Here is an 18,171-nt window from a genome sequence, read left to right as displayed (position 1 = left end):
ACCCAGACCTGAGGGCTGTGTTCTCTCCTGCTTCATAGGGCTCTCCTTGCACTCATGTCCCACACATCACAGGAAGGCTCAGCTCCTCTGTGACAGGAGTGGAAGTGGCTCCCACTAACTCCACTGCAGGAGCTGGCCAAACACCAGAAGCCTTGGCCCTGTGCCTCTGGTGGTTTCATCTGCATTGTGCATGATCATGTAAACAACAAGGAAATGTTTTCTACCCATCCAAACCTTTTACATTCTCAAAAGCAGTGATAAATTGCCAGGCAGAGCAGAGCATTGGGCACAAAGGAGTTGTGTCCAAACTAATTTATTTTTATTATGAGCATTCAAGTTTCAGCTGGCTGTAAGAGCCATCATTTGCTGCTCAGAGCTACTTATTGCTTTGTTGTTTGGATTCTGTTTCAAACACAGACCCCTGGGCACCTCCAGGCTCCTTCTACTGTAACTTTTTAACAGGCTGAGTATGAGAAGATTGTGCTGACTAAAAAAGACCACAGGAAAAAAAAAAGCCTCTTTTGCTCTGCATTAGAGAAACATTTATCTGAATGCGACAAGTAAAAAGATCTTTCCTGGTTTTATCTGAACAATTATTTCAGCAGGAGCAGAGTGATGGTGAGAAATATGCCCTACAGGCTTCTTCTATTTGACATCCATGACTGGAAAAGCGTTACCTGTTCAGTCTTGAATAATGACATTTAAAAGTGTTGTGCATCCACAGAGATGTTGTATGGCATGTTTGTTCGATTAAAGGATAAAGATTACAACATGAGTAATAATAATTTTAAGATTGCAAAGGTGTTTCACTAATGCAGAGATCTAACTGTCTGTTTAAGATCTCTGGGCAATGCTGTGCAGAGTTGAAGGAAAAGTACCTCTTAGGGCTCACTGTATGTTCCTGGCCCCCTTACTTAGGTTGTGTTTGTCTCACTTAATACAATCGGGGCACTTGGAAAACAGCAAGGATTCTGCCTAGGGTTATTCCATGAACCCAGACATAACCTAAAGTAATGAGCAACATAATCATAGTGCAAGTTAGAATTAATTTCTGATCTGTGGTCAAAATTCTCGTTTTCATTAATGCATCTGTAAATCCAGTGGAATTTAATGAATTCAGAAGAGACTCTCCAGGTACCAGTAGTGGGGTAGAACCTGCTCCCAACTGTAGAGCTTGTGTCAAAAAGACCCTGATGCATCTTGCTCAGAAAACATCTGTGAATCCTTAATAACCTGTAAAAAAGTCTGTTTAGCTCCTTCTGGCAGTCTCTCATCCATGTAAAGATTTTTGCTTCCACATTCCTTAAAGCTGTTCATTACTGCGAATTCCACAAACCATATTACCCATGTAACCACTGTTGATTGCCACTGGGTGATACTCAACTCCTTGCAGCTTGTTGACTTCTGGGAATATCTTCCTCCAACTCCTTCTGTATTTACTATAAGCTGTGTCTGGTTTTGTTTGTTTTATTCTGGGGTTTTTTGGTTTTTTTAGGTCTAGAGCAAAACTGATTCTGCTTCATATGTTCACTGAAATCAGTAATACCATTTAGTGATAGTTCCAGTTCACTGTTGTCAGAAAAATATTCGTTTGTGTTTGTTATTCTAGTGTTATTCAAGCAAAAGTCTCTGTATCCTTCATTAGAAAGGCCAGAAATGGATTCAGAAAATGGAAATGTAGTGGACATTGTCATTTTATTAATATTTATAGTTGGTAGCATTATACAGAACTGCCTTTTCAATAAGAAATGTTTAGATGAGGAATTTTTTCCTCCCCCTGTCGTTCAGTTACATTGACTTTAGTAGTACTGATGGGTGCAGAATGAGAGGACAGACTTCCATGGCTCTGGAGAAGAAACCTGTAGTGTAGATTAGACAAAAGGTCTTTGCCAGACCCTTTAACAGTCTGTCAAAATAGGAGCTCTACAAGAGGGAATAGGAAAAGTAGTGTAACACCAGGTACTTGTGTGCTGTGTTTCTGTGTTTCATGCTAACAGTCTGTGATCATACAGTCACTAAAATACACATACTGTACCAGGAGTTCTCTGACAAGTCTTACAGTGCAGTAAGCTGATATGAGACAGTCACCTTGTGCTGTCAACAAGAATTTATTTATGGCATATGTAAGGTTTGGATTTTGAATGCATGTTGAAATTGTCCAGACTGTTAATAAGAAGACTGAGTTTAGCCTGAGAAACCAAAGCTGGACAATCCCTTTTTGCGTGGCAGTTTTGTCCTGTCGGCCTGTCATCTGCACAGCTCATCCTGCAAGTCTGTTTTCTGACACTAAATAAGCTCTTCCTGACACACAAATTGCTCTTTCCCCATCCTCTACGGCATTTCAAGAGGGTATGTCTGAAACGTAGCCACCCATGTTTCCTTCCACTCAAGCTGTTCTTTTGCCCATGGCAGGATCTGCAGCGAGACATAGAGCAGCACACGGCAGGTGTGGAGTCCGTGTTCAATATTTGTGAAGTCCTGCTGCACGACTCAGATGCTTGTGCTAATGAGACAGAGTGTGACTCCATCCAACAGACTACCAGGAGTTTGGACAGACGGTGGAGAAACATCTGTGCCATGTCTATGGAAAGGCGAATGAAGTAAGTCTCTTTTCCTTACCCCTCCTGAAGAAGCCTGTTGGCAGCATTTTGAAGAGACGCTGTAGCTTTTGCCACAAGCTGAATTTTGAAAAGGAAAAAAATAATTCAGAATTAATAGTTGGCTTGTGATAAAACCTTTCCATTTTTGCTCTCTCAGAATCGAAGAAACCTGGCGTCTGTGGCAGAGGTTTTTGGACGACTATTCTCGCTTTGAAGATTGGCTAAAATCGTCTGAAATGATAGCAGCAAGGCCTAATTCTTCAGAGGTTTTGTACACGCATGCAAAGGAAGAGCTGAAGAAATTTGAGGTGAATTTTCTAACTTCCCTTTTTATGGTCAGCAGCTGGCTGAATGATCAGGCTGTTGAGTACTTATTGTCTGTGCTGAATGCCTAGGTCACTGGAGAACACTGGTTTGACATTGGTGATATAGAGAACATAAACAATGTGCCCAGTGTGTGGCTGCTGGATGTCTGGCTGATGTATTTGTCTCCAGATTTTTTTTTTTTAACGTGAAGAATCCAATGCTCTGAACTGACAAGATCCTGCTTATAAGTTAAAGATTTGCTTTTTATAGGCAAGAGACCTTGGTGGGTTGATACTTATTTTTTTTCTTTCTTTTCCTAATGAGCTCAGCCTGAGCAGATGATTTAAAGTACGGGTCCTCCTCTGGACATAAATTTGCAGTTGGAAGGTCTATTTTTAAGGGGAAGGCATCATCCCTCTTGATGGATAGTATCATCTGCATCCTTTCTCTTGCCAGCAAGGGAATGAGTTCACTGTTTGCCTTGCAGGCATTCCAACGGCAGATCCATGAGCGCCTCACGCAGCTGGAGCTGATCAATAAGCAGTACCGGCGCCTGGCCCGCGAGAACCGCACCGACTCCGCCAGCAAGCTGAAGCAGATGGTGCACGAAGGAAACCAGCGCTGGGATAATCTCCAGAAACGAGTTGCTTCCATTCTGAGGAGACTCAAGGTAATTGCACAGTGAGGTGAGAGAGTGAGGAGCACTTGCTGTAGGAATTTCTCAAGAGCAAAACATGGAGCAACTGTCTTGTGTTGGTTTGTGTCTTGAGCTACCAGTGTAGGAGAGCAGCTCTGGAAAGGTCACCAAGGACATGGCATAAACCTGTCCTTGGTAGATGGGCTCTCTTGGTAGCTGAATAAGAGTATAAGGATGCAAATTTGGATGATCAGTTGCCAGTCTCACTGCTCCTATCACACTTATCCTCTTATCCTTGTCATGTGTTCATGCGGTGGCTTCTTTCCATAGATAAGAGACAAAAGGGCCCCAATGCAGATGTGGTTTGGAATTTGCAGCTCAGCTCTACTTCATGCCAAGTTGTGATTCACCTACAAGGCTTTAAACATGGAGATGTGATGGAGAGGCACAGCTCCTGCTGTACTGCCTACCTGACGAGGAATGTTGTATTTCTGAAGAGTGTATTTGTGACACTTCAGAGAAGTATCTTGCTTGTCCATTAAACTGATCTCTGGGCAGATATTCTGTGCTGTGCCCTGGGGGAAACTTGCCACTGCCTGATTTTTAAATATAGGTTTCCCTATCAGTTGTTTGCAGCACTGCTATTAGGTCCCAAAAGTCAGTGGATGAGGGTGTGGGAGCAATGATGGCGTTTCATCTGCGCAGTTATGAGTTGTTGTGTTTGGGATGTTACATGATCCCCTTCCTGAACAGTAAATCCATGCAGGAGAACAGACAAGCTCCATGTCTCTTGGCAGCTCCTGTGGAGGATGGCAGCAGAGAGGGTTCCTCCTGGTTACCACACCAAATGGTACATTAATTATACTGGCATGGTCATCCATGATCCAGCTTCTCCATTGTAAAATCAGTAAAACCTGATTTTAATCTCATAGTTTTAACAACTTTAATTAGAGATGGGATTTGCTTCCTTTATCTATGTCTATTTTAAATTTAGAACAAATTAAATGTCAAGCCTGAGTCCAAATAACTGTTACACTGGTCTAATGATGTGGGAGAAGGCCTACAGTGTGAAATCAAGACTATAATTTCATAGAAGCATCTTATACTGCTGAAGTTTTATTCCCTCTTTCATACAAATAGTGTACTGACATAGGGCACCGTTCTAGCATCACTACAGGAAGGGAACAGGTTTTATACATGGTGTGCTGCCATTTGTGCCCTGAAGGCCTTTAAGGTAAACAAGAGTTTTGAAAAAACCACTGTTTTCAGAAGGGTCCTGTGACCACCTTTTTTAGTAGCTTCAGTCTTATAACACTGGCTCTTTTCTTCCCATCCAGCACTTCACCAATCGGAGAGATGAGTTTGAGGGGACGAGGGAAAGCATCCTTGTTTGGCTCACAGAGATGGACCTCCAGCTGACAAACGTGGAGCACTTCTCCAAAAGTAACTTCGATGACAAAATGCGACAGTTAAATGTACGTATCCTTATAGAACAGTTGTTTAATGTAGCATGGCTGATCCTGTTGAGCTGCCCTCTCTTGTCAGAATCATCTCCTTTCCTGGAACTTCACAATAGCCACCAGATCTCTGTAGGGCTGTATTTGTTTTAAGACATCAGTAAATTGTTAAGACCTATTGTCTGAATCAAGATTAATCTGTACAGTATTTAATTCAGATTCAGTGTTCAAGCTCAGTTCTGTCCTGCCATTTTCTCCTGACACTGCATGTCAGTGGCAGTGGTACCTGGGCTGGAAAGTAGCAGATGCCGGTTAACAGTAAAAGCTACATTCCTACATTCAGGTGTTTGTTTTTTTTCTGGTGAGAATTTTTTTTGAATTGCCATCCTCTGAGCACATTGTTTGTAGCTGGGACTTTCAACAGAAATAACACAGCAGGAATGTGCAATGATTCTAAAGAATATACTAGGTCTTTGTTACCTGCTCATATGCTCATTTCTCCATTCTCCCTGCACTGCTAATTGGTTTGGGATGTAGATTTATTGTTGTGTAGGCTGGAGGCCCAAGCAGCCAAACAGGCTTCTTTGCTACTGAGACAAAGATTGTGTGTACCCAACAGAAAAATAAACTCTGATTAACTGAACTCTCGTGTCACGATCCTCTGGAGGCTCAGGACACTGCAGTCAAATTCACGTACACATGGGTGGAAAATGCCACTTCATTTGGAACTGTAATTCTGCTAATAAAACAAACCTTTGGACCTTTTGAGTAAAAAGATGTTTGCCAAATTAAATTAGACAACAACGTCAATCTTGTCTTTCACTGCAGTGAGCCAGAAATGAGGGATAAACCTTAGGCTAGAAAGGGCTGATGCAGAAGTAATTATTTTTCCTGTATGTTCAAACAGGGTTTCCAGCAGGAAATAACACTGAACACCAATAAGATTGATCAGCTAATCGTTTTTGGGGAGCAGTTGATTCAGAAGAGCGAGCCTTTGGATGCTATTCTGATTGAAGATGAATTGGAAGAACTTCATCGATACTGTCAGGAGGTGTTTGGGCGAGTTGCCCGGTTCCACCAAAGACTGACCTCAAGGGATCCTGTAAGAATCAACACTTGTTTCGATTGTTGGGACAAGATTTTGGTGTTTGAATTGCAGCGCTCATTGCTTATCCCTTGCAGCTTCACTGAATGGTTTGAGCTGAAAGGGCTCAGGAGCTCCACAGTAGATGTGCCAGCTTTGTTAAATCTTCATTGCCAGTCTTGTCTCCTCACACCTCTCCTGGTAGGAGGTTATCCATCTGCAGAATCTGGATAATAGCATGGAAGGAATTCACATGGTTCATATTTATATAGTAGCGGCTTGAGGGCTTCAAAAGCTTTTTTGGCGTTTCTTAGTTTTCTGTAATTTCAGTAATGTGCTTAGAATATCTCTTTATATATTTGTGAGGCTCCATCTGTTCACTTTGTTGTGAGAACCCTGAATGGGGAGAACAACATGCTCTTTGCTTTTCCCTGGGAACATTCAAATGATTCTCAGTTTGCTTTGGCTCAAAAAGAAAGAATATCTGTTCGAAAGGTGGGTGAAGGAAGTAACATGAACAACTACAAGTAGATGTTCACCCCTGCCTGAGCTTTGTTTCCTTGCTGACCTTTGAAGTCCATTTGGAGCTGGGTACCCCTCCCTCCAAACTGAAGGGAGATGTTATGGTGGTGGTTGAGTGTCTTGAAAGAGCGGAGGTAGCTGCTGCTGATGATTGTTTTGGGAAAAGAGGAGGAGGCAGAAATGATGTCTCCTTTTAATTTTAGGCACATGATCTTTGATTGCTGCAGCTGACCGCAAAACTGTCCTGTGTGGCTCAATCATTAGCTCATTAAGCAGTGTAGATCTCTTGTAAATTTTACTAATATGCGATAATTGTTACTTATTTGTAGGGATTGGATGACGAAAAAGATAACTCTGAAAATGAGACAGATCAAGAAGACTCCAGAGAAATCCAGAACGATCCCTGGCATAAGAAGGCCATCAGTGAGGGGCCCTCATCGGCACAGTCCCTTTGCCACCTTGTGCCCCCTACTCAAGGTCACGAGAGATCAGGCTGTGAAACCCCTGTCAGTGTTGACTCCATCCCACTCGAGTGGGATCACACAGGTGATGTGGGAGGTTCTTCCTCTCATGAAGATGATGAAGAAGCAACATACTACAGTGCTCTGTCAGGTGAGAACCAATGTCCAGCAATTTAGTTTGACATGGACAATTGCAGGATGTCCCTGTGTGGGAAGGGAGGGGGATTGAAGTCTTGCTCCCACATGGTTGGTTGGTTTTCAAGTACCGTTAATAGATGTGAGCAGTCTCATCTCTTAGATCTCTTGATGAAGAGAATGGTATTGTCTAAACCAAGTTTTTGTCTTCAGGAACGTTAGGTTTTTAGAAACGTTACTTTTTCAGAATGTTTGAAAATAGTACCAACCACTTATTTTGTTCTTTGTCTTTGCTGTCCCTCATTGTTTCCGTTGTTTTTAATAATTGGAAAATATTGAATAGTGAGGAAAATGACATTATTCTTTTTTCAGATGTAGAAATCACTGAAAACCCTGAGGCATATCTTAAAATGACCACAAAAACTTTGAAAGCATCTTCTGGTAGGCACCTGCTAATGCATGTGTCTGAACATGGCAATCTCCCTGTGCTGCACGCTATATTCCTCAACCTCTCTCATATGTAATGTCTGACTTCCTGCCTTGTGTGGACACCATGTCTCATCCTGTCATGGTGTTCTTACGCTGCAGTATCCACATGTACATTACAAAGCAGTCCAGAACATACCATTTAGATTTTGCCTGGTAAATGCCAAGGTGGTTAATGTGCATTTCGTTGTAATGATCCAAAGTCTTTTGGTACTTTCTCGGTGGTTTGCTCTGGGTAGTATCACTTTTTTGGTTGTTTCTAATTTTGGTTGCATAAGGCAGTAGCTCCAACTCTGCAAGTACTTTTTGTGGTGCATGACACAACCGTGTGTGTCCTGTCTGTTAAATCCAGAACAAATGTTCTCCAATTCAGGAGATGTCTGTACTTGTCCCTACTGACATGCATTGCAGATGTGTGATGGTATTGTTGGGATGCAAACTTTCCAAAACCACGGTGCAGCCTTTTTCTTTTGTTTTTTGACTACTCATACCTGTATTCAAGCATTTTCCAGAAGAAAACAGAATGTCCCATAACTGCATGGCTCTCATCTCATTACCTTTGAAACACTGTTGATGTTTTGCAAATGTGCATGCTTTGCAAGGAAAGCTGCAAAACTGTCATTTTTATGCCATAACTTGATGCCATTTTATTCAAAGCGCTTTCTAACTTTAAACAAAGCAGCGGCTTCTTTGTGAAAATGGGATTTTTGCACTCATGGTATATGGTTTTATTTTTATTTGTTTCAGGAAAGTCTGTTTCAGAAGCTCATCCTTGGCATTCTCCAGGTAGCCCAGTCTGCAGGAAACACAGATATAACCAGGCAGAGATGGTTGGAAATGTATTGTCTGGTCCAGAGACAAGTACTCCCTATAAGCCAGACTATGTGAGTTCGAGACTGTGAGCACTGAACCTGTTCTACTCAGTCTGTTTGTTGTTCTGTGTGACTCCATCCTCTTCCCTCCTCCAGCATCAAGGAAAAGATTAGCTGTGGGGGGAATGTTCACTTCATGCAAACTCAGACATTATTTCTGGTGGCTCAGGTAACCAGTGAGAGTCTTTATCCACGTGCTAGAAAAGCTTCTTTAAAGCAATTCAGAACAATCATGTTGGGTTCTTGGTCAGAGTCAGTGTCTAGAGGAACGTCCTTCCTCAATTGTCACAGGACAAGTTTAACCCCCACAAAGGAGAGAGTGTGAATACCCTCTCTTGCTACTTACTGACGTATATCTCTTTCCTAAGAATCCAGACTTGAAGGGTCCTTTTCTAGCATGCAACACACCATTTAATCTGCTTCTAGGCACTAAAAAATGTGCCAAAATGGCTTATTGTTCATGGGTACCTCCGCCTTGGTGGCTGTTTGCCAGCCATGGCTTTGCCAGCAGCTGCCAGGCTCGGTGGATCTGGATGGATTGTCAGCACTCTTCCAGACAGGGTGGTACTGATATCTGGCTGCTTTTGTCATCATTAATCCAGTCTTGGAGCCTTAGAGTCAATATTGCCAAGACCCAGAATCCAACAGAGAGCATCAGCAAATGTACACTGTCTGGTACATGCAGTGCAAAAGCAATTAATTTACCATGTCCAGTCTTGCAATAATTAGCACCACTATGGAGTGTTCTTGTTTACTGGAGAGGCACAGAGAGCCAGTATGAACTGTTTAAGTAGAGACACAGAAGCCTAGTGCTAAATCTGACATGCAAGAGCTCAGCAGGAGCCCAGCCACCCCAAAGTAATACAAAATAAGTTTAACCTTTGACAACTTGTTAACCTGCAGGGCTCACCCACCAAAATCTCCTTCCAGGTGAAGCAGCTCAGCTCTGCAAGCAGCAGCAGCAGCAAAGAGAAAACTCCATCTGCTAATATGAGTGATGAAGAACCCCAAGATGACCAAGAGCTCATGAATATAGCAGCAGCAGAGAAGCAGCCAGGTATGGGAATGGCTTTGGGGCTGTGGTGTTTGTCCTCTGGGGGCACAAATGCGGCACATTTTCCTTGGGAACAAAATTGAAATAAACTACTATAATCTAAATGAATGTATTTTGCCAAGTTTTGCTGAGCTGCCTTCTCACCCAGTTCTGTCCAACCCACGTGTGCTGTTACATTTTCTGCCAGAATTAAGACTTTTCTCTCTCATAATATACTTCTATCTCTTTGCTAGCTGTAGTGAATTGGAACAATTTCACTTTTGTGTGATACTGAATACTTCAGAGACTTTTAATTAGATTTCAAAACAAAGAAGTGTGTCTCTGTCTAAAATAAGATTGCTATGTTGAGCTATCGGTGCTCCATATAACAAGATGCTACAGCACCCATTTGTAGAAATGTTTTGTCAAAGCTGGAAATATATTCTGTTCTTCCCTGTGGTCCTTTTGTCCAAATAGACCAACAAGCTGGTTCTTAACCTTTTAGGACCTCATTCCTGGTTTCAGGTGCTTGAGAATGTAATAACACATTGTACTGGAATCACAAAAGAGAATTGTGGTAAGAATGCTGCAGCTAGATGCACCAGCTTACTTTGTTTATGTCTCTGGTCTCACAGATGGCCCAGGGTTGTGTCCCGTACATGGGATGAATAGGAAAAGCTCTGAGAAGGGCTTAGATGTGCTTCCAGAAATACTGTTAGTGATTGCACAGGTGGCAACTCCATGTCCTTTACCACTGAATTGATGAAACATAGAATCATAGAATGGTTTGGGTTGGAAGAGACCTTAAAGGTCATCTAGATCCACACCCTCTGCCATGGCAGGGACACCTTCCACTAGACCAGGTTGGTCAGAGCCCCATCCAACCTGGCCTTTGACACTTCCAGGGATGGGGCATCCACAACTTCTCTTTTCAAGTGCCTCACCACCTTCAGAGTAAAGAATTCCTTCCTAATATCTATTCTAAACGTGCCCTCTGTCAGTTTAGAGCCACTTTGTCCTATCACTCCATGCCTTTCTCAAAAGTCCCTCTCCAGCTCACTTGTGGCCCCTTCAGGCACTGGAAGGGGCTCTAAGGTCTCCCCAGAGCTTTCTTTTCTCCAGGTTGAACAGCTTCAGCTCTCTCAGCCTGTCCTTAGAGGAGAGGTGCTCCAGCCATTTGATCATCTTCATGACTCACTCCAGCAGCTCCATGTAGACATAAAACACAAACCCAAGTCCTAACTGCTGGATCACATTTGTCCCGTGATGGATTTTGGTGTCCACCAAATCACAGCTGCACTCATTGAATTCCATCTCCTTAGACTTGCTCTGTTCTTCCAAGTGCATTAATGTGATTAAAATCCTTTGTAGCATTGCTGTGTGGATAACTTGACCACTAACATGAAATTTACAGGCTGCAGAATCTCAAGAAAAAAATGTGTCTGGATAACAGTAATACATGACAGCAATTATTTGGCCTTGGGTAGATTTGAGAACAATTTACTTTTTGCATCAGTTTTACACACTCTGCACATTACTGAAGATTTACATGTATCTTATTCTATGATTTGTAGGCGTTATTGATAGGTGGGAGCTCATCCAAGCTCAAGACCTCAGAAATAAACTTAGGATGAAACAGAAATTGCAGCAGTGGCAGCAGCTGGACTCAGATCTCAGCGACATCTCTGCTTGGCTTGATAAAACTGAGGAAGAGCTGGAAGAGCTGCAAAAAGGGAAAATTCCAACGAGCATGCAGGCATTGGAACAAAGGGTCAAGAAGTTGAAAGTAAGTTACGGTGTACTGAGAAGTGGGATTTCAAGATGCTGATGCTCTTTATCACTGTGTTTGTGCCCCTGGGATCTGTTGGGCAGCACGGATGCCGATAGGAATGTGCAAGTGGCACAGGGGAAATAAACTGCTCTCGGCTGAGAAGCACCTTGTTAGGCAAGGTGCTTCTGTCTTCATCTGCAGAGATTTGCAGACAGTAGGCCTGGATACAGCAGGCAGTCAGGCTGAAATAAAACCTTCTCCCTTTGTCTTCTTGCAGAGTGATATCACCATCTTTTCCTTGTGCCATGTCCCTCTATGCAAACCAGAAACAGATTGAAAATTAGCCAGGTCAACAGGCTGCAAAGTCTAGGCTGATTTTTTTTTTTAATTGAATTAAAGGTGTAGTTCCAATAGGGAGGCTGAGAAAGATCTGCTCTAAAGCTGTGGGTTTTAGCAATATGGTGTTTGCAAAAAATGTTAGCTCTAAGTAGCACCTTTGCCCAATAGTTGAAAGATTGATCCTTTTAAAATATGCAGTTTTTTGTTAGGCAAATGCAGATTTCTCCTTGGATGGAATATATCAGTTATAAACAAGAAACAAAATAAATTCAGTCTCTGCTGATCTTCAACCAAGTAATAGAACAGTTAGAGAAACAATAACATGAACATTTGACAGCATGTGGGGTCATACTATGTTGCCTCCTATGACTCAGCTTCCATAAACCAAGACTGCATCAGGTCTGCAAGTTGAACCAGCAGGTCACCAGGGTATATTTAAGTGCTGGTCCCTGGGACTGAATAACAAAATGCCTGAGGCTGAACTCTGAGAGAGTTGAGTGTTCCTGACAGCTGTGGAAGTGCAAAATCCTTGTGTGCTCACCCTTTGGCCAGTAGCCTCCTATGGAGTCGCCCAAGTCCTAAGATTACTGGTCAGTTTGGCATCGCTCTTGGAATGATGCTCACACACAAGACACTCTGCAGGATAGAGGAGGGGTTTCTTAGGCATACTGAGAGTATGCTTAAGCCTATGTGTCCTGGAGTAGTCCTTAGGCCAGGGAGAATAACTGCACTCCAGTAAGATTGATTCCATCAGCCACTCTGGCTGAGGCACCAAGTGCTAGGAAAGGTTTGGTGGTGCCTCTTGGGTGGAGGGACGTGCTTGTCTTTAGCCTGGGGTTGGGTGTCTGACCTCTTCAAGGAGCAGAGCTTCACTTCTCTCTCCTGCATCTGCTTAAGAGGAGTCCAGCTGGCTGTAAATCCCCTTTTCAGACAGCTTGGCTTTATAGGGGTGTCTAAAAGAGCAAGCACACTCTAAGAGGTGAATTTCATGAGATGTCAGGACATCCCAATTGCCCTGGGTAAGGATAAGGCCAATCTGCCTGCAGACTGGTTTACTGGTGTTCAGAAGTCTGTGGTAGACCATTTGCTTTGTCTGATATTAAAAAAAAAATAATTGTTGCTTGGAGGAGGGAGGCAAGATTCTTTGTTGGGTAAAATGTGATTTAGACCAGCAGTTTTCAGCAAGTGGGATGCAGATCTTGAGAATATCTAGATTGAGACTCTTGTTAGAAATGCTGCTAAGGAAAGCAATCTGAGCTGGGTGCTTTGCAGGATTCATCCTGCAGCTCTTATTTTTCTACTGCAAGAGCAACTTGAAAAAGACTGAGTACCCTTGATTCAAATTGTAAACCTGAGGGTGCGGGGTATTGTTCAGCATTGATTTTTTTAAAAAACCTTCAGAAATACAGGCTCTACCTTAACATAAAGGTGATTAGCTGATACGGCCAGGACTTCACAAATTCCATATTATTTCCCCCTGCAATTCTAAGGGAGAGGAGGGAAGCAGGCAGGACTGCTTTTGGGAGGACCTGCACAAGTCAGAGAAATGGGCTGACAGAAACTCTGAGTAGAGAGAAGAAAAAGAATTTCTCACAACATGCTGGCCTAGTGTGGGACCAGGAGCCCGGATGGGACTGGCCATCTCCATCCTGCAAGATATTCAAAATTTGACCAGATTAGACCCTGAGCAGCCTGCTCAGAGTTTGAAGTTGGCCCTACTTGGAGCAGGAGGATGGAGTACAGACCTCCAGATGTCCCTTTCAGCATTATTCTAGGATTCTGAGGTGGCAAAACCTTTATAAATTAAGAGGAAATACCCTGTGATGACCTATGGGAATATTTGTCCAAGTGTCAGAGAAAGAGGCAGCTCAGAGTAATAAAGGACAGATGTGGATTAAGCCATAATGCCTGTGATTTAGGAAGAAGCACGAGCCCAGACAGATTAATTTTTTCAAAGTGAAGGTTTTGGCTTTAAAAAAACCCCAAACATAAAGCAGGCCACCTACCTTAATATGTTTCTTAGCAGTATTGAAAAGCCACCAGGTTCAAACAGCTTTCCCCAATACCTCTGATTCTTTTGAGTGCACAGTTTTATTTTAAATAAACAATGTGTTTTTCAACATTCATGAAAGTTCCTAATCCTCTTTTTCTACCAGGACATGCTTAAAGCATTTGATAACTACAAAGCAGTGTTGCTTTCTGCTAACCTGAGCAGCAAAGAATTCCAGAAAGCGGATAGCACAGAGTTCAAGGAGCTTCAGAACAGGCTTCGGAAGGTGAACTTGCACTGGGAGAAGGCAACTCGTGCGCTGGACAGCTGGAGAAAAGGTTTACAACAAGCCTTACTGAGTTGCCAGGTGCATACCACGTGCCAGCTTATAAGGGAAAACTCTCTTTGGGATGCTACTGTGAGGGGTAGATAAGGGGAGAGGGCGGGTGGGTAATTCCTGCACATCAGTGGAACAGTTACTCACAATCCAAGACACTTTGTGTTCTTATAAAGTTGACTCTCTTGGGTTTAAAGGGTTTGGTAAAAATATCTTTCAACTGGATAATAAATATCCTTTTGTTACATAGATGGAATAGATTAGAAACCTATTCTGTACCCTCCCTAATTGTGAATTTTATGGTGACTTTCTAATCTGGGCTGGGCATTTTGTTTGTAGGCAAAGCCTACAAAGATGTTTTTTCTCTTATGTGCAAATCTTCTGTTTCTGTAGGACTTCCACGACCAGAGCCAGAAACTAATCCTGTGGTTAGCAAGTGCTGAAAGCCGAAGGAATGAAGCACAAGTCACAGATCCAAATGCTGATCTCAATACGACACTGGAATGCCAAAAGGAGCTAATGGTAAGTGTAGTCTTAACTGCAGCACCTCAGCTCTTCCAGTGAGTCAGTAGCTCTCACCACAAAATAAGAGCAACATGTTTATGTCTCAAGATATCTGCAGTCTGTCCTTGAACCTGCTGTAGTCAGGCATGTGGATGGTTTCTGAAATGGACCAAGATATTGCTTATATGAGGCAATTTTTCCATTACACATCATAATTAAATTGCTTTTGAACAGTCTTTATGCTGGAGTAAGACTTCCAAAATTTAATGTCTTCTCTATATGACTTACCCACTGCTAGAACTATTTTTAAATGTTTTCAAGCAGGTACAACCAGTCTCTTCTAGAGAACTTCTTTTCCTATGTAGCTGTAATAGCCATTCCTATGTAGTGTGGATTCTCAGGCAGGTTGAGTTGTTCTTTAAAGCCTTCAGAATTCCTCCTTTTGCAACAGCATCCTTAAAGTTGAGAGTAACAGTCTGTTGCACTGGTTTTTGTTTGTTTGTTCTAAGCAACTGGAGAAAGAGCTGCTGGAGCAACAGCTTAATGTAAACTCCCTTCAAGAACTCACTGCTTACCTGCTGCTTAAATCAGATGGCGACTACATTGAAGAGGAAGAGAAGGTCCATGTAATTGGAACAAAACTGAAACAGCTTATTGAACAAGTCTCTCATGACTTAAAAACAATACAAGGAAATCTGGTGAGTCAGAATTTTAAAACTTGTTCCTGCACCTTCCTTAATGAAAAGTAATAACATACTAAGAGTAAAGGTATTTGTAAAAGGCTGTCTTAAAATTTAAGTTCTTTCACCTTCAAAAGCTGAAAAAAGAACAGTTAAGTCTGGCTGTAGGAAAAACTTCAGCACTACAGGGCTGGTACAGTATTGTAAGAGATTGCTCAGGCAGGTTGTGCTGCCTCCATCCTTGAGGGGTTTGAAGAGCAGAGATAAAGCTTTCAGTAAGGCTTTTGGTCAGGTCTCATAGCTGGCCTGGCTTTGAACAAGAGATTGGACTAGCTGGGCTTCCTTGAAGTCCCTTCCAACCTGAATTTCTGTGATCCAGACCAAGTATCAGGCTGGAAGTGTGTAATGAACACATAGGAATTGTAGTTCATAGCAATGGGTTGCTTACCCTGAGGGCTGTCAGATAGAGATATTTTCAAGTTAATACCTGTATACACGTGTTCCTTTGTAATTCCTTCAGGCTGGGCTTAGTAAAGCATTTCTTTATGCCAGAGAACTGGAGCCATCAGTTCACCACTGGTTGTGCATCTGGGAAGAGGCAGTGGGCTGTGCACCTACAGAGGCAGTGAAAGGTGGCTCTTAGCACTTCATTTGTTGTGAGTTTTGAATGTGCATTTTAAAGAGGAAAGTGTTGTTATGTTTTAGGATACAAAAACATTCCTGCTAGTTCCAGATGACTTGGACTCAGGAGACTATAATCCAGAAGCAGAGAAATCCAGCCCTGCTGTGAAGAAGGCAAGTATATTTTTCTAATATTTTGCTATTGGCATATAGCATATTTTGACAGATTTAATGTAAAAGTTCCTCAAATATAATCATTCTACCTTTTAGATCCGTGTACCTTATCACAGAATTTACAGCCAGGCTTTAAAGTCTACAGCTGTCTTTTCTGAGAAAGAGAAATTCCTTGTAGTTTCTGAAAGCTGGATACTAAAAGCTGTTTCTCTCAACAGATTGTGGCAAGGAGAACTGCTGATGGCAGAAACAGCAGCAGCACAAGGTATTATTTTTATACTCATCTGTCTCTTGAAGGATAGTGAATATGGCAGAGTTTAGCTGAGTGCCAGCAGAAACCTGGGCAACTGTTCCTCACAGGATGACACGCGGGTGGAGGTGATTTCTGCCTCCCTGTAGTGTCTCCTCTGCCTCCCATCTCTGGGCTGCACCTTGGTGAATGGATTCCTTTAGCACTCCTGCTCCGGGATCTCTGCAGTGATGTGCAGCCTTGGCTTGTCTTCACTTTTGAGAAAATATTATTTTGTGCCAAATGGGGGATATTTGAGGTTTTAATCCTCCTTTCATTCCACCAGCATACCTGGAAAAAGAAACTTGCCATTCAGAGCTACTTAGTACAAACAGACCATGAAGGACAAAGGGAGAACATAGCCCCCAGTGCATTTAGGACCTATTCAAAGATCTCAGTAATGCCAAGGCAGACAAGAGCCTCATCAGCGTGAATGGTTCTTTCCTTTATAGTTCACCACGTATTTGGAGTGGTTTGTTTGCCTCCTGGGAAAAGTTAAGTTTGCATTTGAAAATAGGGTAAAAACGCACTGCTTTAAGCTATTGCAAGTAAATGTTTCTTCTTCAGTAGTAAGGACAGTAAACCCAAAACAGCAGCTGGCTTCCCACTGAGCAGTCCTGCACGCTTCCAAATTACAGTTAAGGTGTTTCATGTGTTTTGTGCTCCTGTAGATACACAGCCCTGCATCTCAGAAGGGTCGTGTGAACCCTGGAAAGGGCTAAACCAACTTTTTCAATTCAAACCTAAAGTGCCTGTTTTTCCTTATTTCTCCCTTTCAGAAGTGAAAGCCATCCACAACCCGCGCAAACAAACCCTCGGTCCCCCTCCTTCTTTTACCGGGTGTTACGAGCAGCTTTACCTCTCCAGTTGTTCTTTCTACTACTTTTGCTCCTGGCTTGCATGATTCCATCTTCTGAGGAGGACTACAGCTGCACCCAGGCAAACAACTTCGCCCGCTCCTTCTACCCCATGCTGCGATACACCAACGGGCCTCCACCGACCTAAGATCGCCCTCACTTACACCAAAACACTCTGGGAGGTGCTTTTTTTCGTGCTGCCAGCATCAATCAAGCAGCAAATTTCACATCTCAAAATGTATATCTTGACGGAATTTCAGCATTTTTGTACGGAAAACAGACTTTTTTTTTTTTCTATAGATTTTTAAACTGTAAGCAACACACTTTATACTTCGATGCAATAGATACGCTATTTTGTTAGGGGCAGTGCTCTTAAGCTTGCAAGGTGTTTGAATACCGAGTTACTAGATGCAGAAACGACATCACAGTAATCTTAAACATAGCAGTCTGTCTTGGGTTAGCATGACAGACAAGCAGTTGAAGAGGGACTTTCCTTAACATGATTACTGCACACACTTCACGTTACCTGTATCTTTTGGTACTGTAGTCACTTTGTGGAAACAGAAAAAATTACATATTTTTGAATCTTTGTTACTGTATTTTGTTCACCTAACACATTCAATAACATGATGCACATTTGTTTTGTTTGACATAAAGTGTTCTAGTGGTTAGGACTGCTGTGTTGTCTTTTTATACCACTTTTGAAATAAGAAATTGCTGCATTGCATGGAAATGGTTTATAATGCACATATTTTCTAGATGAACATGATTATGTAGACTATCCCTGATGTATACAAATAGTGTAATGACTTTTTTAATGAAAGAATTTTTTTCAGTTTTTAACCTGCTGAATAGTGTACAGTATTTGGGAGAGAATTGTGCATTTTTATAAGCTTTGTTTTTCAAATGAGACTGACACTTGGGCAATGGCTGGAGAAACACTGTGTACAGTCAGTCATTGCCACTGCTCCTCAGTTGTACAGTTTGAGTACTGTCATTAAAGTTTTGCCAATGTC

General features: G+C 42.3%; 1 protein-coding gene across 1 annotated transcript in view; it reads left to right on the top strand.

Moving 5' to 3' along the window:
• The window catches only part of SYNE2 (spectrin repeat containing nuclear envelope protein 2), a 181,335-nt gene extending 163,164 nt beyond the window's left edge, over window positions 1-18,171 (top strand). Inside the window, exons 103-118 of the mRNA XM_027674160.1 lie at window positions 2,413-2,600; window positions 2,758-2,908; window positions 3,394-3,576; window positions 4,881-5,018; window positions 5,908-6,102; window positions 6,936-7,218; window positions 7,575-7,643; window positions 8,436-8,572; window positions 9,464-9,617; window positions 11,168-11,379; window positions 13,860-14,060; window positions 14,424-14,552; window positions 15,044-15,232; window positions 15,920-16,009; window positions 16,228-16,274; window positions 17,078-18,171. Coding sequence (XP_027529961.1) covers window positions 2,413-2,600; window positions 2,758-2,908; window positions 3,394-3,576; window positions 4,881-5,018; window positions 5,908-6,102; window positions 6,936-7,218; window positions 7,575-7,643; window positions 8,436-8,572; window positions 9,464-9,617; window positions 11,168-11,379; window positions 13,860-14,060; window positions 14,424-14,552; window positions 15,044-15,232; window positions 15,920-16,009; window positions 16,228-16,274; window positions 17,078-17,303 — 2,592 coding nt within the window. The 3' untranslated portion in view covers window positions 17,304-18,171. The remainder of the gene's footprint in view (window positions 1-2,412; window positions 2,601-2,757; window positions 2,909-3,393; window positions 3,577-4,880; window positions 5,019-5,907; window positions 6,103-6,935; window positions 7,219-7,574; window positions 7,644-8,435; window positions 8,573-9,463; window positions 9,618-11,167; window positions 11,380-13,859; window positions 14,061-14,423; window positions 14,553-15,043; window positions 15,233-15,919; window positions 16,010-16,227; window positions 16,275-17,077) is intronic.

Source organism: Neopelma chrysocephalum, unplaced genomic scaffold (assembly GCF_003984885.1).
Source record: "Neopelma chrysocephalum unplaced genomic scaffold, ASM398488v2 Primary Assembly neopelma1_24, whole genome shotgun sequence".
Taxonomy (NCBI): domain Eukaryota; kingdom Metazoa; phylum Chordata; class Aves; order Passeriformes; family Pipridae; genus Neopelma; species Neopelma chrysocephalum.
This window is presented reverse-complemented; position numbering and strand designations above follow the sequence as displayed.